Source organism: Cygnus atratus, chromosome 1, assembly GCF_013377495.2.
Source record: "Cygnus atratus isolate AKBS03 ecotype Queensland, Australia chromosome 1, CAtr_DNAZoo_HiC_assembly, whole genome shotgun sequence".
NCBI lineage: Eukaryota > Metazoa > Chordata > Aves > Anseriformes > Anatidae > Cygnus > Cygnus atratus.
The window spans coordinates 110,320,997-110,347,673 of NC_066362.1; the positions used below are offsets into that span (position 1 = coordinate 110,320,997).

At 44.9% G+C, this 26,677-nt stretch overlaps 1 protein-coding gene across 11 annotated transcripts in view; it reads right to left on the reverse strand.

The window, feature by feature from the left end:
* Positions 1-236: 236 nt before the first annotated feature.
* TIAM1 (TIAM Rac1 associated GEF 1) overlaps positions 237-26,677 on the reverse strand; it is a 189,949-nt gene continuing 163,508 nt past the window's right edge. For 9 of the 11 annotated variants that reach the window (XM_035545776.2, XM_035545784.2, XM_035545778.2 and 6 more), the window contains 8 exons: positions 24,869-25,048; positions 24,622-24,740; positions 22,697-22,805; positions 20,331-20,389; positions 19,263-19,365; positions 18,437-18,524; positions 17,404-17,576; positions 13,045-15,474 (listed from right to left, as the gene is read on the reverse strand). In XM_035545776.2, the coding sequence (XP_035401669.1) occupies positions 14,990-15,474; positions 17,404-17,576; positions 18,437-18,524; positions 19,263-19,365; positions 20,331-20,389; positions 22,697-22,805; positions 24,622-24,740; positions 24,869-25,048 (1,316 nt within the window). In that variant the 3' untranslated portion in view covers positions 13,045-14,989. Of the gene's footprint in view, positions 1,315-13,044; positions 15,475-17,403; positions 17,577-18,436; positions 18,525-19,262; positions 19,366-20,330; positions 20,390-22,696; positions 22,806-24,621; positions 24,741-24,868; positions 25,049-26,677 lie in introns of those variants that run through there. The other 2 variants (XM_050715965.1, XM_050715960.1) reach the window with 2 other exon arrangements.

A 26,677-nucleotide genomic window follows, 5' to 3' on the forward strand; every position in this document is an offset into this window, starting at 1 on the left:
CTCTGCTTTTGTCGTGCATTGTTTTAGAGTCGCTTATGAATCATGGCAGTGAGCTGAATTCCTAATGTACTCATGCATATGCTTACCTTTAAGCTGGTGAGTGACTCTTGCAAGATCAATAACACTGTGTTTAAGTACGTGCTTAGGGGCTTTTTTGCTGGACCGAGACAGGAGTGTTCAGGCTCTGCAATGCTGAATTCCTGCTGGACACGTGCTGTAATCCTTACATTCATTATAGTTTTAATTTTTCAAACAAGGTTTTCTTATTTCTTAGATGGCTGCTGTCCCCTAAGCATATTTGCTATGACTTTTTTCAAGTGATCACCTCAATGTTCCCATAGACCTCACCTGTTGTATCAGCTAGGACAGTCTGTTCTCTGAACTTCAGAGGTAGTACAGAAGTTATCAGCACTAACAAATTATGTGATACCTATTTGGTTAATGAGACGCTTTCCCAGTGTGAGACAGATGTTGCAGTTACACACAGGCACGGCGAGAAACCTAAATCTCTGGAAACTGAATTATTGCCTTCAGGAAATGTTCTGTCCAACATACTCACAAATGCTCAGGGGAAGCCATCCTGTTTTACCTAGCTGAATGAGGTAGGTAACTGGCTAGGGATTTTCTATCTCCAATTTTAAACTTTTTTGATATTATCTAAAATGCTTCGATACTCAGTCTCTGAAGTTTTGATGTGTTTCCTAAGCTATGCTCACTGAAATCAGCTGCAAAACCTTATTAAAACATTGTTTGAAAGCATTTCAGGTTCAAAGCCAACCTGCCAAATGTACTGTCATAATATTTTAGATAGCATCTGCGCAGACATCTCTTAAAAAGAAAGTCTTAATTGTGTATTGTTCCTCTGTTGTTTTTCCACTTATTCGCCCAGTATATTAAATCTGCTGTACACAAATTGTTCATTCTTCCTAAACATAAAAATAAGTTAAGATTTCAATACAAATATTTCCATTCTAGACTCAGAAACATCTCTTGTTTTGCAGCAAATAAAATGTTAGAACATAATATAAAAATGTGTAAATACTTATGGCCTGGTAGAACAGAACCGAAAGAGGGCAACACCACGTTGAGCTGTTATTAATATGTTGTACTGGGAGAAGAAATACAGAATCATCAAATTACAGGAGAATGGTCAAGGTGGGATGGAATCTCTGGAGACTCCCCAGTCCAACCCCTTCTCAAGCAGGGTCACACACAGCAGGTTGTCCAGGACTATGTCCAGATGAGTTTTGAATATCTCTAAGGATGGAGAGTCTGCAACCTCTCTGGGCAACTGCTTCCAGTGTTTGATCAACCCTGAAGTAAAAACAAACAAACAAAAACCAATCAATCAAACAAAACAAAACAAAGAATACACGTTTTTTCCTGTCTACTAGAAAATTATTCAGATGATGGCTTTCATCTGATGGCCACCATGAAGTCAGCAAGATGGTGGCAGTCCCAACTGCAGTGTCACAAAAGGGTACCAGAGTGATAGAGAGACACTACAAATTGTATCAAAGAAAGTTTCTTCTCTTCTAATCTCTTCTAAGTAGATTAGCATTATCACAGCAACATAGTGCAGTCTTGCTTTCTATAGGCCACACCTAGGATGAGAACAGACGGCAACTTGTGGAAGGGACCAAGTGAAGTAAAGCAGAGTTTGGGGTTGACAAGGGACACTCAGTTTCTCAATATATATACATGAAGTGGGGGCAGGGGGAAGGGAAATTGCTGGCTGATGAGTGGTGCCACAGCGCCTGGTCCCTGAACCACCTTGCAGCTCCAGTTTTGGCCATCATCCCTATGCACGTCCCCTTGGGGGACACTGCAGGCTTACTCATGTGGGTGAGGCAGACACACCAGGACAGCCCACTAGACAGCCCATCACCAGCCTTTGTGGGTGTTTTGGTGGTTGAGAGGGGAAGGTGGAGCAATGAAGTTCTCTGGGTCCTTGTGCTGCACCTCGTCAGCCAGAGGTCCTGGGCAGAGGTGTTTGGCCCCACGTTATCCTTGGGACATGAATGGTGGCATGCCAAGTGTGGAGGGGCACAGGATTTTGCTGCAACATTGTCACTGCCAGTTAGTATTTTGGGAGCCCATACTTGCAGTCAGGAGGATAGCTACTGCCCTCTGACGACTCATGGCTTCCCTACACCCACCAGTCAGTGGCTAACCCTTCGGGGGTGTCATGATACTACATGTCTACATAGCCTTCCTCCAATCTTCCTAATTTTGGACTCTGTGACTAGCAGGTACCAGCAAAAAAAATCACCTGACCCTGCACTTTCCAGGGCTTCCCAAACTCCACTGTGGCTAAGACCCAGATCCCAATCAAGAGTCCATCCCCAATTACCTGTGGTTACTCAGGCCACACAGCACCAGTCCCACCAGCCCTATGGCAGGTGGTGCTAGGTGGATAGTGCCTCCAGCCCTCCTACTGGGGGCTGCCATGGGAAGGGCTGCAGGCAATGCTGCAAACACTGCCCTGCACAGCTTGTTGTCGTGACCAGAGCAACAAGGACCAGATTTTGGCAGCTGTATGCAGAGCCCTCCATCCCCTCAGCACAGGGTCGGCTGGCACCCATGTCCCTGCCTGCATCGCAGAGCGGGGCAGCAGCCCTGGGTGTGCAGGGGTGGGCCGCATCAGGACCCACATTCCTTTGCAGGGTGGCAAATGTCAGCAGATGACTAAAGAGCACCAGATGGCCTGTCAGGTTTGTCTTCTCACCCTTTTCTCTCACTCCCTGGCAGCACTTGATCAGGAAATCTTCTAGGCAAGCACATTGCCTTTGCCCACATCTCTCCGGGCCCGCTCCCAAACACTGTTATGGGGAAGCAGAATTGTTCAAAGCACAACCAAAACGTTTCCCCAAGAGGGCTAACGTGGCCTCTAAACATCAGGGAGATGAGCTAGGGCTAGTGGGGAGGCCCTAGACCTTGTGTGGTAGGGAGAGATCGATCTGGAAAGCAGGCAGGGAGGGGTGAGGGCAAACCAGGACAACGGTGCAAGCGTTACTCACAGGATCAGCCTATCCCAGCTGGGACTAACAGCAACAAACCCTGGCCACATCACCAAACTGAAGCAGCAGGCATGATGACCCATGGTGTAGAAGAGGCTCCAGCCACAAGGCCCTGAGCAGGACATGCTGCTGAGCCTCAGCCCCGGGGTGATGCGGGTACCCAGGGACCACCACCGAGGCCCAGGGGAGCAGCAGAGCTGAGAGAGGGCATGGTCCACCCTCAGGGGCAGGGCACCCTTCCCATCCCTCCTCCTCTATAATGCTGGAGGCTTGCAGCAAGCCTGAAGACATATTTGGCCTCTCTGTTGCTGAAGAGGCACTTCAGAGTGCTGCATGACCTCCTAGTGTTTCAAGAGCCTCTATTAGTGCACACAGCTCTGGCAAGTCCCCCAGGCCTCAAGAGCTGCCTGGCCGGGTCGTCGGTGCAGACCCTGACGTCCTCGTTAGAGTTCAGAGTGCATGAGGTGTGCTCCTGGAGCAGATCCTCCAGTTTCACTCAGCCCAAAAGGACGTCAGGTGAGTGTCAGCAAAATCCCTCTGCGACACGAACTGTGGCAGGATAAGTGGGGATGACTGGGACCTTCGCTTGGAAAGCACACCCCGGAGCCAGCTAACGCTATTGCAAATGTGCACTGACGGCTCTGGTCTGTACCTGCTTCTTGCCTGGTCTACTGTGCCAGCTTGTAAGTGAAACAAGGCTTTTATACTGTCCTCAGCCCCTGATTAACCAGTCCTCCAAGCCGATTTTTGTGTGTAGTCTATTAGGGCAGTCTAGGATATTTTCTTACTTATTTTCGAAGTCAAAGATGAATCAGAGTCCAGAGGAAAAAAAAAAAGGAAAAGGAAAGAAGAAAAATAAGGAGGTATTTTTACTACTTGTTTATTATTTGAAGGTAGACTTTTTAAAGATGAATGCCTGACATTTGACTATGCAACCTATTGTCACACACAGCAGCCAGCAGTCACCAACAGCTCTCCTGAAACTCCCATAAATGAAAGCTGCAAGACTCATCTTCCTAACTAAACACTCAGTGTGATGCCAGAGCACCACGAAAACAGCCAGAGGAAACTGCTGAAACCCACTAACATGACACAACAAACCACACTGAATTGTGATATCATGTGCCATAAGTCACAGGGCTTTGTGCTCAGCAATCAAAGGCTTGTACATCAGCTGTGCTGTGATAACATGACTTATTCTCCTTTGTTCCCCTACCTTTGGTAACCCAGAGAACCACCATGCCACCAGGAGAACTGGTGTGGAACTGCCTCCACTAGTAGAAGAGAGCAATTTTCAAGGGGTGCAGGGCTTACCATCAGGTAGGTATAGCTGCACCTCTTTAACAGACAGTTTTAGGAAACAAACATGACTCATGACCATTTTATCCACAGGCACAACAAGGCTCCCTCTAAATGTCGTAATATTTTGCGTCACCTTAGACTGAGCTGCATCTGTTCCGGAACACAGCTGGGCCATACCCACTTCCTACATGCCCACTAACGTGTCTCTGCAAGCAGGGAGAGAGAGACAACTGGGATCAGGAAGGGCAAACACATATTGCCAGAAATTATGCATTTCCATAAGCACCAAGATAGACAAAAAGCTGGCACCCCCTACCACACCGTAGACAATGTGTGTTTGTTCGAAATGCAGTGTTACACTGAATATAGTGCATGTTGTGTTCTGTCTTCTCCTTAAAGGTTGGAAATAAGCCTGCTTTCTCTCTGCATTACAGAGACTTACGTATCCCAGCCTCCAAAACAGCCCCCACAGAGGCGATCGCCTTCTCGCTTGATGGGATAAATTTATGTTTGCTCTCCATGAAGGAGTTATGGTGGGAGGAACTTCCCCTAGCCACTGGTAGGCCTGAGCACAACTCAGCTCTCATTGTGCTTTGATTTTGATGTACTTCTTTTTAAATCGGGGCTGTCAGGGGTACACTGAGCCTGCCAACCTGTGATGCCTTTTTCCAGCTCACACCACGATGGCATTTTCACAGAGCAGGAGGCTACAGCATTCCCACCGACTGCGTCACCCTGGTGCCATGTGGGAATGGCAATAGCCAAGTGTGAGCACTCACAGTATAAACACAGCTTTAATAGCAGCAGCCAGAAGAGCTAATGTAAAGCGTCCTTGTCGCCTTCAACCCCACTGCTGCTCCAAGGGAAAGGGCTGTAATGGTTTTTTCCCAGGCAGCACCTGAGCATGAGAGATGTTTACGTGGGTGCAGGACTGGTTTGTCAGCATTTCTGTCTCATGCTTACACCGTGCTGTATTAACAGTCCCTTAAGGCTCAAATTCAGATGAATTTAAATTAGTTAGCAAAGTGACATTGTCCCTTCACATGGCTAACATCGGTAGGTTTCAGAAGCACATACTGCATACAGCGTCTCAAGGATGTTCACAAAACAACCTGCAAGCGATGTAGGAGCTGTGGGAAGAAAATGCTCCATCAAAACCAGATGTTACAGGTCCACTGATATGGCTGTCAGCTACAACTGGAGAGAAGACCTTTCCCAGTTGTAGAAGCATCATAGGCAGTTACATTTTGGAAGCAGCCTTCATCCTTTCTTCTCCTTAAATGCTTTCAGGACCAGAGTGGGTCTGAAAGCTTATTCAGTACACTTTGCTTGCCACAAGCACATCTGTTCTCTGGCTGGAGATCAGTGTTGCACACCAGTGCTGCAGCTTTTACACATAGCTGTGAGATTACTTGTCCATGTTATGGTACTGCTCTAAACTTCTGTGTTTTTGGGATCAAGGTTTTATCATCCTGTAAGAGTCTTCCTCATTCCCCAATATCAGTCATTTCAGGGATGGGACATCTTTGTGGACTGACAAAGTACTTGGGACAATTAATAGCTTTGCAAAGCATTAATTCCTTTGATTCATGCCAAGCACACCCTCTGCCTATTAGTGCTGTGTATTTTAATGCTTATTGGTCAGTGCAGAGTCATCAGTCAGCATTTTACAGTGTGCATGATTTCTTTATAGCCCATTCCTAGAACTGTCCAGGTGAGAGCAACAGCATCCATGTGGGTTTTCAGTGTCAGAGCCAGCAGAGAACTCCCCCTGTGCTGCAGACCTGAGCTTAACAGAGGGCTAAAACATGGTTGTGAGAGCTGGGCATGGCGATCACAGAAATTAAAATCCCTGGGAGTGGGGAGCCCCTTGCCAGCCCAGAGCAGCTTGGCTCTGCATGGGGTGTTCTGAGCTGCTCTGCAAAACACTGGGGTGCCCCACAGCCCTCGCCGTGGAGCAGGGACATGCTCTGCAGGTTCAGGCTATCCAGCCTCAATACCCTAAAGTAAAATGTCCTCCCCAGACCTCACCACTGCTTTCAGAGCGCAGATTTAATCCCAGCACACTCTGGTTTATTTTACTTTTAACAACAGCTCCCTCTTTACTTTTTAAAGGGAAGGCAGGGAAAGAAGGGTCACTTACAAATCACTTCATTACCAGCCACCTCATTTTCTCACACTTTGTGATGTTTTGAGGGGGCATAGGGCTGGATTTTCTTATCATTTTTAAGTTAAGGTTATTTGCTGCCTTTATCTCCTTTTTCTTGAACTATTATTCCAGTGCATAATTCAACTAATAGCCTGTTATTGCAGTGACCTTGAAGAAAGCTGATGCTCTTCCTGTAGTTGAGTCTTCTGGCTTCTTCTAGCTGCTTCTTCTATGATCTAAAGGGCTCTTTATGCTGTATTAGGAGCCTGGGGGAGACGATGAAGTAGATTCTTCTGAACTACATTTCCACTGATGCCAATGTTAAGCATGCCTCCATATCCCTCTGTCTTCTCCAACAGCACGTTTGATTTCCAGAACTCTCTGTAGTGACATGAAGAACTCTTGAATGCTCTTCACTTGCCATTTTTAAAGACGTTGCAGCAGTACTCAAAGGAAACTTCAGTGACGCTAGGTTCTTGTGTTGGCCCACCCAGCCAATGCACAGCCACCATGCCAGAGAGACTGTGCAAATCTGTAAATGGTGGGTGGCTGCTGGCTACCACAATGTCCTGCTGACCCTGCAAAAGCAACAGGGTGAGTGCAGGCTACTTGCAAGAAGTGCAGGTACAGAATCAGTTTCTCCTTTATGCAAGACTTGCATCTGCAGCCCACTGATACAGGCACCATCACCGCGCTGAGCAGCTGGCCACCTTCAACACATTCGCCTGCTAGGAGATGCTATCCTGTCCCTTCCCTCCTTCCCAAATCCCTGATGAGCTCCTTCAGTCCCTATGGGGAGTCAATACGGAACACTGGGCAGCCTTTAGGGAGAGTCTGCCCTCGTTAATCAGGGATGATGCCCACTGCTCGGGAGGATCAGTCCCGCTGCAATTAGTGCTTGGACGACTACAGAGATACGAACCTCTCTAATATCCCTTGAGGAGTTAATTAAGGGGGTTTAATCTCCACTGAGAAGAAGCGAATCCGAATCTATCCCTGCAAATTACTTTCTCCAACCGAATGACGTAAAGACCACCCAACGCCCTGCGCAAAGCCGGCGGCTGCCCCGTATCCGTGCATAAGTGCCTTGTGTAATGCAGAGCACAGGGTACAGTGCTCGACTACCGACAGAGCACGTGTGCTTAGTTTTTTATTTTTTTTATCTTTTTCCTGCTTGTTTGCTTAATTAAAGCAGTCATCCCCCCGGCTTTTAAAGCCAGTTTGAGATTAGGATGAGGGAGCGAAACACAGCGCATCTGCAGGGGAGGAGCGACCTCCGCTGGCCGGGGAGCGAAAGGAGCCGGGGACCGCCGGCAGCGGAGCATCCCCGGGGGTGAGCCCTGGGGAAGGACCCGGTGGGCTTCTGCCACCGCAGCCTCTGCAGAAACACCTCTTCTGCCTCTGCTCCTTGCTCCGGAGCTCCTTGCTCCAGAGCGCTGCTGCTCTACCTGGAGGGCAAGGATCTCAGATGGGTCCTGGCTCCAGGCTGAGGGGGGGATGTTGGAGGAGAGCATGGCAATGGCAAGAAATGGGTGAAGAAGACTTTAAAAAGAAGAAGCTGCCCCTTTTTTAAAGCGAGGTTCAGGCCACAAAACGCAGACACGGTGACCCTTCATCATGGAGGAGCGCTGGGCTCTTCCCTTGCCCCGTTTCGTGCACTTGGGCCTGGAGCCCGCTCTCCTTCCCGAGGCAGGGCAGCACCACTTAACATCCAGTTCACGTGTCTCTGCAGCCTTGTGACTCTCCGTTCCTGGCTTTGATCCGGTTCCTGCAACAGTAATTAATTTCTGGCCCTCTTGCTCTCTCTTTTTTTTTTTTTTTTTTTTTCCAGCATGCTATTTCTAATTATCTCTTCTTTCCTCGGGATACCTATTTCATCTCAACCATTTTTTCCCCGAGAGCAGGTTATCTGGCTGTTGTAACAGCATGTGATTTCACATGGGTCATCAGCTAATTGCACAGCTGTGACACGGGGCTCCGACACACCTCTCTAGCACACGCTACCGGAGCCTGTCCTAGAGCTCAGAAATGTATTTGCCTCTCCGAACCATGCACACAATTGCAGGAGAAAACCACAGGAGGAAGTTTCCCTCTTGCTTCCTCTGTTTCACGCCGGCTGCTGGCTCGTGGTAGCTCTGTGGTTTTATGCCAAAGCAGTGGGAAGGATTTCAGCTCTGGTGCAGCGAGGTGCACAGCGAGCTGGTGTGCGCAAGCTGCTTGTCACTGCTTGGTGCGTGCTCGTCTCGTTATGTGCTTTCTGCTTGATGCACTGGCTTGTGATCCTGCTATTTCACTGACTTCCCAAAAGTTTTGGATTAGTCTGGCAGAATCACAAGCCAAAAATAATGCTACATTAAGTAACAAACATTAACTTGCTGAAGGAGATGCGACAGGTATAGGAACTGCTGCATATACCATAGGCCATTTTGATGTAATTTCTTTTCCATGCCGTTTTACTGTTACCCCCAAGGGAAACAGGGCACTCTGAAAAATGTTTTATAAAATTATGGATGGTGTGAAGAAAATCAGTAGAGACTGACAGAGTTTCCTCCAATGAAAAATGTTAGCGGGAGTCGAATGAAACTCTAGTGGGATCAAAATTCAGAACAAGCAATAGTTGGCAGCACCTGAGTGGGTAACAGACCTCTGAGACTCCTTGCCAAAGGATGTCTGAACACAAAAAGTTTCTCTGGCATCAAGGGCACACTGGACAGCCTTCTGGAGCAGAAGTCATCAAAGATCTACTAAACCTGGAGGGTGGGGTTCAGCTGCCTCGTGCCATCTCCAGGACTCCCTGCCGTATTCTGGCTGCCCCTCCAGGACAGCATCACTCACCTGAAGGTCCTGCCTCCTCCTGGCCCCACACACAGGCAGGTGTCTTGCACCTCTGAGGAAGCACCGGAAGACTGGATGTGGGCAGCAGAGTTGACCTTGGGATCTGCAGGATGCTATGATCTTCTCAGGTGCCTCAAGGTACTACACCATGAAACAGCACCATCTGCCTGTGTTTAGGCAACTTAATCCACCCATTTTGAAGACATCCCATTCAGAAAGACCTTGAAAATGCATGGAAGCTGTAGTGCAGTGGGGAAGCATCACGAATGTGTGCTCTGTTCTTCCCTTGACATAGTCTGTGGGTGCTTTCTGAGGCAGGACATGGGGCACGTCTGCACGGGAGCACTGTGGCATACCCTACCTTCCACTGTCCCTTGCAACCTTTTCCAAGAGGTCCCTCCTTCAACGTAGCTGCATTTTGGCTAGGATGCTGGCCTTAAATGCCTACCAGGCTCTCGGAAGTGGCAGTAGTACCTTTGTGCTAAACCAGGGTGTTAAGGGGAGAATTTCTCATTTCAAGTATTCTGTTTCAACTGGGAGAAGACAGGACAGCAGAAAACATTATTTTGTGTACCCAAACGTAGTTTAGATAGAAGTCCAGTGATGTTTTTGCAGCAAGGTCACAAGGATTAATGGCAGTCAGCCACTGCCACCATCTACTGTGTTTGATACACTTGGGACATCACAGGAAATGCATCTATATCTGCACCAAGCAGGTCTCACTGGGGGTGAGAGGACCAGGACAAGGTGACTTACGGCCTCGTGACTTGGCTCACCCCCAAAGTAAATCTGTATGCCTGGCATTTACAATGGAAGACTGTCACCAAGCTTTATCTCCTAAGAATTTGTCCGCTAAGTTTCATCACAGTATTTTCATCTTTTGATACAAAATTCTAGATCACAGAATGGTTTGGGTAGGAAGGGACTTTAAAGACGATCCAGTTCCAACCCCCTGCCATGGGCAGGGACACCTCCCACCAGAGCAGGTTGCCCAAAGCCCCATCCAGCCTGGCCTTGAACACCTCCAGGGAGGGGGCATCCACAGCTTCTCTGGGCAGCCTGTGCCAGTGATAGATACATTTTGCCATTTGTTCCTCACATTGGGGGAGGGAAAAAAAAGCAACTTTTTCTGTGTGACGGGCTGAGGAGGGGTGCATAAGACAGAGGAGGTGGGAAGAGCCCTCAGCAAGGTTCCCAGTCCAGCCTCCTGCCCAAAGCAGGGCCAGCTCTGGGATCAGACAAGGCTGTCAAGGCTTTCGCCACGCAGTTCTTGAAAAAGCCCAAGGAGGGAGCCTGCACTAGTGCTATGGGCAGCCTGCTCTCGTTTCAGGAGCAGGGGCATATTCATATTCCCCTAAGGTTATGTACAGTCAGCATCACCTGTAACACCCGTTCATGGAGGTGAACAGCTGCAAAAGCCATGGATTTGTTTTGTAAGGTCACATGGAAAATATATCATCCCTTTCCTGTTACTAAATTGACTGTGAACAGAGAATTGAAAGGAGAAAGCCAGCCAGATACCGCAGTATTAGTGTATTCCTGGATGTACGCAATGGATAAACAATCCCAAGCTCCCTTCGCAGTCAGTATGACTTTCTTCATCTTTGTTACTCTGCCACAAGACATGATCCCTTACTACTTCTGATTACTTCCTTACATTAATGAAAAGGAAACATCACCCAGCCTGATGGATGAACAACCTTCTGCAACCGTTTCACTGGTACCACGGGCTTGCTACGTGACCTTGTGCGTACTCCTCTACCTGCCTTCATTTGTCAGGCTTAAAATGGGAGCAACTTACCCAGGCCCTAGGGCTACTGTAAGATTTTGTTTACTGCAAAAAGCTACTCAAGCTCGTGACCATGTATGACACAGGGGTGATATGTATTACTAACAGGATGTGGCCAAAGGAAAAGAGAAATAGAAGAAGCAATCTTTCACAGAGTTTCTTTCCTCTCCTTACCTCCCCAACAATGACGGGCCTCAGGAGGCTTCCAAAATTCTGGACTAGATTTGTTCAGCAGCACTGACACGCTGACAGTCTTCAGTCAATGTGCAGGGCAGCTCTTGTAATTGAAAAGATTAAAAAGGAGAACTCTACTGTTCAACAGTTTCTCAGCAATTGTTAAGAATAAAATTAAAGGGAAAGGAAAGCAAGCTGCAAAGAAGCTTACGACATCAGGAGTGGGAACAGGAGCTGTGGGGGAGGCAGCACTGCTGTCCCCACGATTATCTGGCCGCATTTCAGCTAGCAGCACACAGGCAGCAGGGTCACATCCTCAATGTGTTAGCTGCAGAGACAACCACCTCAGAAACAAGATATTCCCTGTGCTGTTCTGAAGCTGGTGCAAGCAAAGCATGTCTTTGAGGAGGCCTAGAGAAGACAACAAACTGGTGAAAGAGAGTTAAGAGAGTTAAGCAGCACTTCCCAAACCTCAGTGCTAAGGGATGCCTGTGCTTTGCCCACTGATGACTGGGGCCCTGCAAGGCTCTTCTAGCAGCACGGGCAATAAACCCCTGTTTTCTAATAAAACAGTTCCCTGCTCCCCACCAGCCCACCTTTTAGGGACAATCTGCCAGAAGCTACACACACAACCAAACTGCCTGTATGCAAGGAGACTTCATTCCCCTAAGGACTGAGCTGGAGTCTTAGCTCCCCTAAAGGTGGGAGTCAGGGTCTCACCCGTGGGCCAGAGAAGCTCCTGCCAGCCTGCAGAAGACAGCAGTCTCTTACCCATGGTGGGATCCTTACACTTGGAGTACAATTCAGGGCCCCAAAGGGACCAGCTTTGGTCAAACAAGTGGCCACGGCTAGACTGGAGAACTCTTCCAGTATCAAGAGAATTCTTCTGGGATTTGCTACTTCCTCTCCTACCCACTCCTCTTTTTTTTTTTTTTTTTTAAATGCCTACTTACGTTTCTTGTGAGCATCACAGAAAAAGAAACAGGCATAACTGATTGTGGATATAGTAAAGAAAATGGCAACTCTCATGTCTGTAAGACATGAGCTGAGCCCTACCCACCCACATTAAGCCCGCACAGTTCAGACCTCACGTCTTTCCTAAGCTATAGAGGCTGGCAGGTGGGAATACAAGAGCTACACTGAAGCTTTACACTTTCCACCTATCAAACCCTCTGTGTAAGGCTTGATACGAGATAAATTAGCCACATAATACTAATTTTTGATGCAAGGCGTGATGTTATTGCAGTGGAACGAGCTCTTTGTATCCAGTCTGAAAGCTGTAGTCAGTTGCTGGAAATACTGCAGTAGCCAGTAAAAACTAAGCCATGGAGAAAATGAACACGTGAACACAGCCAAACACATCACACATTAAGAGAGAGGTTATGGCTTTTAAAATAGAAGTTCATACTTGTTCACATTTGTTCTCAGGTAAACTCACAAACAAGCATTAACATGCTTTTCACTCGTTTCGTTAGATGATGAAGTTTCACACATTTTAGGAAATGCATTGATAGTTAGACTCGAATACATTATTTTAAAAGTCAGTGCTCCCACTAAAGGAATTTTTTTGTTACAGACTACACAAAAAGCAGAGCTGAGGGCTCTGCTGAAAGCTGCAACCAGATGAGCCTGTTTCAAGGGGACACCCACACAGGACCTAGAGCGCACAGCACCACGGCTGGAAACCTGAACAGTAGAGACTCTCCTGGAGGCTGCTAAAGCAAGGAGAGTGATCCTGACAGCTTCATCTGTCCTAAGACATGCTTCCTGCTTGCCTTCACTGAGAAGGACCTCTGTCTCGGAGCACACATGTACACATACCACTTTTTTTTTCCTCCAGTATTTTATTTCTGACAGGCATTTACAACGTTCCATTCATAGAACTAAAAACATAAAAATAGACCTTCTTTCAGCTTATAAAAGAAATATATAAGAACCTTTGACATAGACATGTCATGACATTATGTACAAGAACAACGGTACCTTTCCAGTACCAGCCTTCCAGTATTCCAGAACTGACTGTATTCCGCTGGGTACAGCACAGGACAGCTAAAACCTCTGCTTTTCTAGTATGCTGGGACACAACTGACAGGTAGATGATATAAAACAATGGCGTGATAATACAAAAGGTATAGAAACCTTTCTAAAGCTTTTACGAAAAGAAATGAGAAGATAGCAAAGAGTTAGAGAGAGAAAGCTATCGTAAGAACAAGTATAGTGCACCAGAAACCAGAAGTGGGTGGGGGGCAAGGCAGGAATGCTAGCTGGGACACAAAGACAGTGATGGATTTCGGGGGGAATAATTTTCATTATGTTTTAAAATATAGTCAGAGTGGATTTTATAAAATATAATCCTAAAGCTATTATAAAATTTCAGGTTTTCAAAGTACCTACTAATGTGTCAAACATCAATAGATACCAAAAAAAGAAAACTTCATATAATCTTTTTTTTTCCATAGGTGAAACTGAAATGGGAAAAGCTATATAAATCTTAAAAAAAAAGTGCTATTTTGTGTTTTGTATTTGGAAGTTACTTAAAAACCTTTTTAGTCACGTTTTACCCTGTTTTAAATGCTTAAATAAAAGATTTAAAATGCTAAAGAGGTTTGCTTGTTTAGAACTCACTCATATTCTATTGCAGTGGAAAAGCTTTTATAAAGGAATGAAAATACACTAGTTTCACCCACAGCAGGAGAGTGGATGAGGTCAGTTTTTTGGCCATGAATTCCCTGTCCCCTATGCCCAAACTGTCAGAGAAAGCAGACCAAACGAATCCATGATGTTGCTGCACTAGCTCCAGCAAGGTTACACCATAGATCGGTTTGCTCCACTACAATTCGGTCATGCCATTTTATTCTTTTTATTATCTAACTAAACTCCAGTCTCAAACATATACAGTAATCCTTTTCCTGAAGAAAGTTATACCTAAATAAGAGTTTCCAGTTCATATTTTAATATAAAAACCACCTTTCCTAACCCTCTGCAAAAAGCTAGCCTCGTATCCTAGACGTGGAGCTAAGCTAACACTGTAAAATTATTATCCCTTTGTGCCCCTGCATCTCAGGTAAAATACAAAAAAATATTTCTTCAAGTGTTAAATTCGGGTCTCTTAAGAGAGTTTGGCATCTTTATAACATTATGCAAAACTAGAGCTTCCAACATTGACATTAAATTAGACCAGCCACAGACCAAGAGGACTTAACACAACATAAATCCCAAACCTTTCCTCACACATCCCTAAAATACATGTATATTCTCTTACATTTAAAGAGGGAAAAGTAGTAAGAATACTGCAACTGTACACGTTAAAAAGGCAGTTTCCTCATTAAGGAGATGAGCCTACGGTTGATGCTTTACGGTTATAAAACCCTTTCTTTGTTGTGCTATTGTATAAGCTAGTTTGCTGCACGTAGGTTAAGACATCCAGAGTAATTTGTTTTCCAGTGATGTTCTCCCCACACTTAATTTCAGCCCCTGATTATGTTAGAATAAATAAGAGTGTGAAAGCCCTTGGTAACGTAAGACAGGACCTTAAGCTTACTCCGTTCCAAGTTTTGAGCGTTTTACAGTTGCCTAGAGTGTGGCCACATGGCTTTGGACCAATTCAGCTGCCGAAATGGTGTGTGCAAGTGTGCAATCTACGGGGATCGGCTCTTGGCGGTGTGCCGGGGGCGGGCAGGACAGGGAGACCTACGCATCCAGGCAGGGAAGGGGACCAGTTTAGAGCTCCGTGTTCAGTTTCCTGCTGGGAACAAAGTCTTCACGCCTAACCCAGATGACCTCCTCGCCGTGGCCCTCCACGTCGCCGTTGATGCCGGTCAAGGCCGCTTGCTTCTTCAGCTGGGTCATCCTGGAGGCGTGCGTGTCCATGGCCGGGCGCGCGTGGTCTCCCTGGCACGGCTGGCTGCTCGTGATGGAGGCTGCCTGCAGCCGCTCCCGGAGCTCTCGGTCGGCCACGGCACCTCTCACGGCCTCGCAGTACTCATCGTCATCGCTGAGGATGTCCGTTTCCTTGATGTCCTCCTGCTCCTCATACTGAGCAAGGTCAAACTGTTCCTCTACCCAGCGGTCAGTGTCCCCACTGTGCGTGGGCTGCTGGGGCTCTTTTTCAGGGCTGCTCGTGAAGACGGCATCTGAGTCAATGGTAAACCTGTTTCGGGCCAGCCGCCGCCTCCTCCTCCCAAGAGACTTGCTTGGGGCTGACACTGTGCACACACAAAGATAAAACCCCAGAGGCTTTTTACACACGGTACAACTCCCTTTAAAAAGTTAGTCTTCCAAGGGCCCTTTATTTAACACCGCTAGGCGCAAACCAGGCAGACTCCCAAGAATGACCTAGTCATTCAGCATCCTCCCTGCAGGCAAGTCATACTTCACTCAGCTCCTCGGCACAGGTCTCTCTCCAGCTGAAAAAGGAGTTTCTGCTACTCAGATCCACAGCTGGGATAATGGCCCACAATTACTGTTCCTCCTAAGCGGTAGGCAGCCAGCCAGCACAAAGTGCATCTGTTCAGCTCAGCTTCTCAGGAGCAGCTCCCTGCTGTCAGTACACAGCAAAACTCAACTAGCCTTAAACGTCGATATGGGAAATTGCTTTGTCTTGGCTAAGAGCAACATTACAGGTTTCCAAGTAGCTACCTCGGTACTGAAGGTGCTGGCGTTGTTGCTTTATTTATGGGGAAGTTTCCTATCCAGGTTCTGCTACTCCCTTCCACACTTTCACCTTACTAGGGAGGAAAAAACAAGAAAAACAAAGAAACCTTTCAGAAGTTCCTTACGCAGCATCAGCTAGTCTGCTAGCTTTTGCAACTGGCCCAATTAGCAAATTCACATCTTCTGTGTTGGAACATTTTCATAAGAGGCTTATGAGACAAAGCAGGGGATGAATCCTACAGCCAAAGGACCTGCAGGCATTCCAGCACTTTATTTGCGCACACAGGTAGCTCCATCACAAGCAGGTGAACTCCAAGGTTATAGTTTGTCTCCCTCCACTAAACAGCGCCTTAGCACTTGCAGTTTTTATTCATTGAACTCTAGCAGCTTGAGGGGAGAGGGTTACATTTTAATATCCCTGACCCTCAAAACATGCACCAAGTTCAACAGTTGCAAGTCTTAAAATCTCCAGACTTTTCCCTATAGTTAATTGCAGCAGAATTCATCATGCAAATGCACTGCCAAGCCAAACTAAAATAAGTTTTGGCATCTACACATCAACCCCACAGGCTGATTGAAGAAGCACTGTGGTAAAACAGATGCATTTTGGTCCTCCTCTGAATATTCTTTCTTACTATTTTAAGTGCCTCTGAGGCTGATGGCTAGCATCACCTCAAGTTAGAAGCTGTGCTGCAAATGTTATTGGTCTGGCCAGCCTATTACAGAAGAGGAACAGAAAGCCTGGTTGTCTACATTGCTGGATCTAATGAGCAGAAAAAAAAAAAAAAACAGACCAGAACAAAACATGCAGCAGTGCTGAGTATTTTTCAGTTGGAAGCAAGTGTTTCTTCCCTCCATCATCTAGTGTTCTGAAAGTGAAACCTGCTTTTCCCTGGGATTTTCTCATTGCTTTTGCCTGAAGTCAACCAAAAAGGAAAATCCGTGGTTTAGGACAGACCATTACAAAAATAATAGCATCAAGTGCATGCCTCTCAAAGAGTGAGAAGTACGTGCCCTTTAGCAATAGAGCTGAAAAGGCTAAAAACGGAGGACATACAAAGCTGTCTCTCCAAACCATATCACGCACAAGAAAAATCAGCTCCCCCAAGTGAATTTTAGCTAAAAGTGCTAGGGTTAGCTTGAAAACTCTGTACATGCTTTTGTTTAAGAAATATGCAGCGGGCTTCTGTTTTGTTCAGCTGAAACCCATTTCCAGATTAAAGTGCACAGCCAATTGGTATTGACAGAAATCCTGTTTCTTCCTCCCATGCCAGAAGGACTTCTCTGAAGCTGAACCTTGAGTGCAAAGCAAGGTAAACAGAGGCAATTTAAGGCTCTCGAGGAGGTGAAGCATGGAAAAACAGCAGTTTTTACATACACAGGAGAGAATGCCAATCCTAGTACACAAGTATCAGATAACACCACGTCCTACCATGGTGCTGGGGTTACTGGGATCTTGAAAGTCTGTAGCCCTACAGTACCTGCCCTGTTCATGGCTGGCCTTGCACCTTTTAGAGCACACAATCTTTTTCCACCAAAAGGAACATATTGCTGGGATGAGGGCAAACTTTCGGTTTTAAGAAGCTGTCTTCTGTGTTTATCCCGCAGAATCGAATGCACTGCCTTCAGAAAGTCCTTCCTGTGTTCTGGTGAACTGAAAAACAGGTGAAAATACAAGAGGCAGAGTTACCTCTTGCAAACTGCTTAAAGCTCAAAATGCTTAAAGCTTTAAAGTGAAATAATAATCAGTACTGTAATTTAAAACTGAAGACTGACTGGCGTACATTTCCCCAGAGAAGACTCAATTTAAACCAGTATTTTCAAGGCAAAGCTAACTATACTAAAGTATATAAAGCTATTAGTGTAGTAATTGCAACAGACATCCAAGGAAATAAATATTCTGTATGTTAACAAAACATTTAGCCATTCACTCCTCGAGCCTTCCTTTTCCCTCCAATACTAACCACAAACTTTGCTTTCTCTGATAAACATCAAATTGACCTATAGTGACTAATTCAATCTCAGTTTGTCTCCCATAATCACACACCAAGAAGTAGTCCTGCAAATCTTTACTACCTAGTAGTGGGAATTGGCTTGATATCAGCTCCACTGGACCCTGGAAACCTTGTGTACCAACTTCTGATTTCAAGCCTAAAACACGTCAGGGCAACCACCATGACAAAGACAGACAAAATTCATTTAAGAAAAGGGTAATGCCCCAGGAACAGGGGTTGGAACTTGTTGGCATGGAAGGTCAGCTAAACAAGACACACAAACATCTACCTAGCATAATAAGGAAAGTTGTAATAAGGACATTCCCATACAAGTGCAAGGCTGATAGATCTGTGCCTTTATCTTAATAGACTTTATGAAACTCTGCCTGCCAGAAATGAGGTTCTAACGCCCTCTGCTCACTTCCCCACCAGCTGTTCCCAGACTGCCTTAAACAAATGACAAAGGCAAGCTGGGATGCAGAGATGCAGCTGCCATTGGAAAATTTGGAAACGCACTTACCTACAGCAAAGGTGAAACGTTCTTTCTGGCCTGCCTTCAGACTCAGATTTAACATGGACAATCTCACATACAGAATTGGTCTCTGCATCTGCAACGAAAAGTAAATAGCATTTCATACATCAGGTTCCCATCATAAACCTCAGTTACAATACTTATTCCATCACCCTAAAAAATGGTTTAAGACTGTCTGAGACAACAAATTATACACTGAAAATAATATTAATTTATGGATGAAAGGCAGCAGTGGGAAAGTGGCCAATGAAACAACAGACATGAACTGGCCAAAATCTAGTAGAACTTTGTATTCAGTCACCCAGTCCTATAAAATATGGGGGAAAAAAACAGTTCTTTGGATATTTCATATAGTATTTCCACATTTTACAGGCGTAACTTTTACAGACAGCTACATCCTATGTTCCTTCCACTTTCACTTATGTGGAAGAACAGGAGCATATGTTAAAAAATCTCAGTTTTAAACAATAACTTTCACATGAAGCCATCTACCACAAGAAAAAGAATTCACTAGCCCTATTTTCTCACAGTTGCAAGATTTCCTTCAAGACTCTAAAAGAGGAACAAAACAAACCAGAGTTGGCAATAACTTTGTCCTGTTTTTCCAGGACCTTGACTGCCTTCAAAAAAGTACTGACAAGGCAGAGATACAGAATTTGAGCTTCTGCCCCCTTCTTTTCTCTCCAGGGCAATTAGATTCCTTTCTCAGGTCCCCAAAGCTGCATACACACGTACTAAGGACGAACACTGATCAGTGAACATCCCCAAAACAAACATTAAAAAGACTGCCAAGTTCATGCAGCTGGAACATTACCTGCACTTGCCAATGCTCGAACCTGCAGTGCTTCCAAAGGTATCATGTGACGAAAGCGGAACGGATCCCAGTCTTCATAAATTGAAGCTCTATGTGATCCTCCCTGGAAGAATTTCAAAATACCCTTAAGAAATGAGATACGTTAGGATATTCAGACACCAAGGTCTCCATTGCTTTGCACTAAAAGTGTCCAGCTAGAGACCTGTTGCAATTCTTTTCTCACTACAGCTTCTTAGTAACCAGCAGCACTGAAATGCCTGTCTACGAAGATCTTGCTAAATTCCAGACAAAAGCAACCATTAGTCCGATCAACTCTTATCAATGCACTCAAACTTTTTTTGCAACTAATTCTGCATTCTCACCTCCAACTGCACACATACTTATGAACATGCATTTGTTTTGCTTTGGTCACTCCAAGCTTATTTTATGTCCAGTTAACCTTAGAAGACGAGTATTTCAAATAACGCTTTTGGTTTATGCCATATGTGGGAATCAAAGTGTTTCCTGTAATACTATAAACTGTGTTCCCTGTTGTAGCAAGTCATATGTTCACTGTCAAGCTTAGCTTTAACTTCTAATTGTAGATTCCAGTAGGATCCACTGATACATAGTGTAGGCATATCTAGCTCAGCTGAGAGCAGCCAGCACTTGCTTAGTTGCACGCTATACTTGAAGAAACTAATAGCCAGAACTGAGGCAAAGACATTGTGCTTCACTAAGAAAGTCAGACGTCTCTCATGTTTGATTCATATGCACTGATCAAAGAGCCAAATACAAGAGACATGCTCAAGGTGGTACCTTGTTTCATGGAAGTCCACTCCGCAGCATACAATGGATGTCACAGGCAACATGAATAACCCAGCAGAGAGCAAAGGATGAACTAAACGAACACTTGCAAAGCACTGAACAGTAGGCCACTCAGAATTACCCAAATCCTCAGTTGTGTGGCAGAGGACAAGGATCACATATGAAAAAGCACACCCTCACACCACAGCTTTACGGAAAGTCAATCTTGATCTTAGAACTACAAACGTACACAGCATCACAGAAATAGTTCATGCAACTTACAAGTTTCTTCTTCTGTTTGGAACCATCCTTATACACAAGGACCACAGCTGTTTTGAACACTGGAGAAGAAAGTTAAAAAACAAAAGCCATGTAGTCAATAAGGTTGGGAATGGGTCTCCTACACGCCCAAGCTCACAGACCTTTCAACTCCTCAGACAGCCCTCAGCTGAGTCAGGGAGGGAAGGCAGGAGTAATCCTGCCAAAAAAAACCCTAAACTCAACAGCTTTTAGCATGCAAACACAAGTTTCAAATGACTTGAAGTAACCTAAGAGTTGCCAGTTATTTGAACAACTGTTCAAAATCCAACAGTTCTATTAAAAGATAATTAAACAGAAGTCCACCTCAGACAAATGAGCAGCATCCAACTACATGCTGCCAGTCATCAGGTGAGACCACACATAGGCAGAATTTGAAATCTGAACCACTCCCAGGTGGGGACGAGTGGTCTATACTGAATTAAGAAGTGAACAACACTTGTAGACAGAGGTGCAATTTGATTCTCTATTATCAGGTAACATCCACATGGAGTCTGAATTTGTCTTTCAAGACTCTGGTTTTCCTCGTGTTCTCTTTTGAGAATGGTCAAACATGCCCCTTGTTTTAGGATTGAATTGCATGAACACTTAATTTTGGACTTAATTTTATGAAACTAGTGTAAAGCTGTTTGGAGTACTTAAAAGTTGCTGCACATTCCTAGCATCTTTTGTGAGGCTCCTCAGCTTCAAGGCATAACTGGGCAGTTTCCCAGCTTACAGCAAAGCAGTCAATATTTGTGTGTTCTTCAGAGCAAAACTGAAAGATTCTTCATTCATAAGCTGTTTGGTATAAATCAAAAGTCACTTGCCTTCTAACCAGCATAGCTTGCTGAAAATAGCAACATAAAAGCTCATTGTGTGAAGAAGTTTAGGAACAAATAAAGAAAACATAGCACACACTACTTAACTTCGCTCAAAGTAACAAATGCATGATTTGCCAACATAAGTGCCCCTGTACCTTTCCAAAGAACCATGGTTTGATACAGTGGAAAGACCTTGAAATCTATGCCAATAGCAGTTTCAATTTCTCTTTTGGCCACCCAAGATACAGTTCTTGGAGGAAGACAGATCACTCCAACACTCATGGGCTGAGGTCAACTGTATGAAGTTCAACAAGGCCAAGTGCCGGGTCCTGCACCTGGGGCGCAACAACCCCAAGCAGAGCTACAGGCTGGGAGATGAGTGGTTGGAAAGCTGCCTGGCCAAGAAGGACCTGGGAATACTGGTTGATAGGCAGCTGAATATGAGCCAGCAGTGTGCTCAGGTGGCCAAGAAGGCCAACAGCATCCTGGCTTGTATAAGAAGCAGCGTGGCCAGCAGGTCTAGGGAAGTGATTGTCCCCCTGTACTCGGCTCTGGTGAGGCCGCACCTTGAGTACTGTGTTCAGTTTTGGGCCCCTCGCTACAAGAAGGACATCGAGGTGCTCAAGAGAGTCCAGACAAGTGCAACGAAGCTGGTGAGGGGTCTGGAGAACAAGTCTTACGAGGAGCAGCTGAGGGAGCTGGGGTTGTTCAGCCTGGAGAAGAGGAGGCTCAGGGGAGACCTCATCGCTCTCTACAGGTACCTTAAAGGAGGCTATAGAGAGGTGGGGTTGGTCTATTCTCCCACGTGCCTGGTGACAGGACGAGGGGGAATGGGCTAAAGTTGCGCCGAGGAGGTTTAGGTTGGATATTAGGAAGAACTTCTTTACTGAAAGGGTTGTTAGGCATTGGAATGGGCTGCCCAGGGAAGTGGTTGAGTCGCCATCCCTGGAGGTCTTTAAAAGACATTTACATGTAGCCCTTAGTGATATGGTTTAGTGGAGGTTATGGAGTTAGTGTTAGGACAGAGGTTGGACTAGATGATCTTGGAGGTCTCTTCCAACCTAGACGATTCTGTGATTCTGTGAAGACTCTCTGGGAGTCCTGGCTTCGCTTTAAGACCACTAAAATTTAGATGCTCAGGTTCTTTTTGGCAAAAAGCATGGAGAGAAAAGGCAGAGCCTCTTCAAGCCCCAACCTTGTCCAACAGGATGTGAAGCAGTTAGATGGCATACATCAGACTACTGAAATGTATCTTCTCAGATACAAATACCTTTCTGCATAGCTCTCAATTTATAGCCTTGGATACGAGTTTAAGAAACTCTTTCACTATTATAGCAGTCATCTCCAGATTATTCACCAGATTTAGATCAACACAGAACAGAATTTGACTATTACAAAGGGACAAATACAGTTTTAAGTTCCAGCCAACCTTGCAGAAGGCAACGCTCAACTACCTTCAACAAATATCTGCTAAGGCACATTATACACTCTTTTAAACATCTGAAATGAAATTACTAGGATACAAACCAAATGCTGCCAGCTCAGGTTCCTTCTTCCATTTCCCTAGTGAAGCAGGAGGATTAAGCCATATCACGGTATTATGCAAGAGCAAGTCCCCCATAGAAAGGTCTGCAACCTGCCAATCACAAACACATGCACAAAGACAGAATGTGTTTCAGTTCAAAGTTTTCTTCAGTTCAAGAAAACTTTCCTGGATTTGATTCTTAAATAAACAAACAACACAAGTAAATTTTTGGAATAAGATACTCAACCAGATGACTGCATGTATGTGCAAACAGACTCTGACAGTTGGCATTAGATGCATGTAAATCTTTAATTGGTGGGCATAGATTGGGAGAACACAGACTGAGAGCCTAGCTCTCACAATTTTATAGGAAGTCAGGGCTTGCAAAAAAAAAAACCACAAAGGAGCAGAAAAGCCACATTGGATGTTTTCCTTATGTTTTTCTGCTCCTTTGTCCATCTTCTCCTTTACAGGTTTCTTGCTATTTTGTTCAACATTTAAGCATAACCCCATCACACACACACAATTTGGGGTATAGTTCAAAGACAGTACCAGGTGAAGCAGTCACAGCAGCTTCCCCCACCCCAGCAGTTGCCATGGTTCTTGATTTTCCCCAAAGTTTCACCTGAGGAAGACATATTGCTGGTAATGGACTAATAAACGAGTTCAGAATGACTGTTGGGAGATGCATCCTAATGTCACTGCAGCAACCAGATCTTTCATGTTGACTTCTGATCTCCCAAAGTCACAAGTCAAGGGCTATCCCCAGTCTAGATGCCATCTTACACAATTTCTCCCCCACTTCTCTCCATGAAGTCTGCCTTTTGCAAAAGGATACCACAGAGAGCACCAGCAGAACAATCTGAACTCTCCCTGATAACAAGAGCAAACACTAAGATATATTTGTTGTCTCCTCTCCCAAATGAACTCCAAGCCACAAATGCTCTCCCAACAGAAGTCCTGACATGCTTTCTCCAATCCTTCTTGCCAGCATCAGCAAAGGTTTGGCAAAGGCACCTGATCTCTGCCCTCTACCCTCCATCTGCTTCTGCCCAAAGAAGATGGTGCCCAAGACACACCCCCAAAACTTCCCCAAGACTCAGTCCCAGTCCCCTCTGTGTCCTGTATTTACCCAGTGATTCTTAGGCTTGATCTTCATCCCAATTGTTGGCAAAACCCCACTACCATTACTTCATATGGTCATGTCTCTCCAGCATTCACCCATATCGCTGCTCATATCAGCTCTTCAGCACATCTCCCCATCTTTCTCAAGTCTCCCCTGACCTTGCCCATTACTGCCACCACTCTCCTTCACTGCACTGATGGACTGCAAGCCTACATTTTAATCAGTAAATGAGAAGTCCAGGGCTCAGTCTGAATCTTCAAGACATCTTCCACAGGTTTCTGAGATGGTCTCCAAAGGCTGAGCCACATTCAACCTTCACACGTTTCAGTACGCGCTCTGTGAGTTCTAGACCAAAGCCCAGGGCTCTGTCATATATCAAGCCTACTAACAGTTCCTAAAAGAGGAACAGTAGTTTCTCACACACTAGATCCCACACTTTGATATCTTTAAAGTGATTAAAGACTTAAGTACAGATTTGCCTCAGCACATCAGACTACTCAGATTGGTAGGGTGAGATTGTTTGTGTGCAATGAGGAGAGCCAAGACAGACAAAAAAGTAAACTACATGTTGGGCTGGGATTTTGGCCAAAGCACAACCTTTAAAGAGAACTAACCCACTTCTTTACATTGGTCCTACTCACTGAACTATACATGGAGAAGCAGTTTTTGAATTGGATTGGAATTTACCTGTTTGCACCAGGACCTACTGAAATGACACAACAGGAAAGGTAAGTATTTGATAATATTTAACATTCATGATACAGAATATCAGCCTATGTCTTCTAAATTTGATCATGTTACCTCCTTTTTTTCCCCCGTTTGTTCTGCTATGAGTTGGTCAAACACCGCCCCATATTCTTCATGGATTTTCTGCATTTCATTAATGTGGCTGGCAACTTTGTTCATTGTTTTTATGGCCACTAGAAGAGAGAGAAAACGAAGAAAAGAAAAAAGGTATTTTTAAACCTCTGAGAGGAAGGGTAGGAGAAGGGCTTAGAATTTAAACAGGGAAGTTTAAACAGAAGAGGAATGTAATTTAGGTCCTTACCATCAAGGTGATAATGTTCTTCACTGTCTACATCCGTCAGAGCAAAGAGCTCCTTCAGCAGGAGAGGGTATTTCAGTATCCGCTGGATGGGTTTGATGAGGTAAGACTCTAGCGTGGAGGAGTGCTGCCGTCTGGGGTTCTGAGCATCCAAAAATGCCTTGAAAGCAGTGTCCGTCTTGGCTAGAAGATTAACATGAAGCTACTGGGTAAAGTGGAAATAACAACAGCTGCCCCAATAAAGTGATTGTTCCAGCTTTAAACTCATTTATCCATAGACATTTTGCAAGGAACTGTAGATTTATCAGATCCACATTACTGGATTTATGCACTTCAGGTTTTGTGCTACTGACACTTCACCACAGAGATTCTATTTAGGATTTAATATCAAGCACCTACACACTGTACCAAAATACACAGCTTGATTTCACTATCCATGGTATTTCTGGCCCTGCAACTATTTTATAGAAGCATAAATTCTTTCAATCACCTGCTTCCTTAAAGAAAAGGCTCAATCGGATATTTGTAAGAAGTCACAGTAATCATGAGTCTAGTCTGACAGGTATGCCCATAATATTGGCAAGTCTGATTTTTGTGGTTTGTTTTTTTTTTTTAATATCATTAAACATTAAAATGCAATACTAAACAACAACAATAAATAAATCAAGAGCTAGTAAGGAGGCAGGAGGCAGTAAATTTATACATCTTATTTTGAGAGCGCAGGCAGACTGGGTACCTGATTGCTATCATCTTTTTTACCTTACTGCTACTGAATTTCTATAAATACTATTTCCCCTGTTGCTCCTTCTACTAGAACATAAATTTGTACAGGGAGGGGAGCACGGATAAGGTGGCAGTTTTAGACATACAAGTTATTCAGTGCAGAAATAATTCCCCACAACTTATTTAATTGGAGCCACATTCCCTGTTGAGGTTGGGTGGTTTTCTTTTTTGTTTGTTTTTTGCTTCGTCCCTCAGGTAGTCACCCACTTTAATAAGGCAACTTCAATTTCAAATCGAAAAGTCACCTGTACCTCAGCTGAGGACACTAAATTACACTTAAAATACACTCCCAGGCTTTTAAAGAGATTTATATCTCTGGAATCAAATATGAAGTTCTGTTTGTGTTATAATTCAAGCTCAACCATTTTTCATTTATAAAAATGGTCAGGAATGTACAAAAAAAAACAAATCACCAGAACTACCTAGTTTATGCCCTTAACATCAAGGTGAAACAGATGCCAAAAGAAAGAATGAATATGATAGCAACATATCATTAATTCATGTATTCCACAGAGCCGCCAACTATTCTTTGCAGCATAGTAAATGAAAGTTTACAAGAAGATATGAAAAAAACTGCACTGCAAAAAATGAACAACCCAACCAACAACCCACAAAAACCTTTGTATTGACAGACATCCAGATGTCTGGATATCTCCTCCCTTAACGGCAGAGCTCCTACAAATGGAACCATCTGTTTATGTAACATCTCAGCCAGAAATGAATTGCATGAAGCATTGCTAGCTAGCTCTAAGAGATTAACAGTTTTATAGGACAAAAACCATCACTCCGAGGCAAGGGGGCCGGTGAGCACTTTATATGCCAAACCACAGTTCATTCCTCTCCAACTCAGCAAGCCAAGCTCTGCTAGGAATTTGTACGTGTAAATTTCTCAGGCAAAATGGATTGAAGGCAAGAAGAGGAAGAGAGGGGAAAGAGAGCACAGCAAAGTTAAAACATTTAGACAGCTTCCATATAACAGTCTCCCAAGCTCGTCTTTTCCTAGCAGCTGTCAGCATTCAACCACATTTG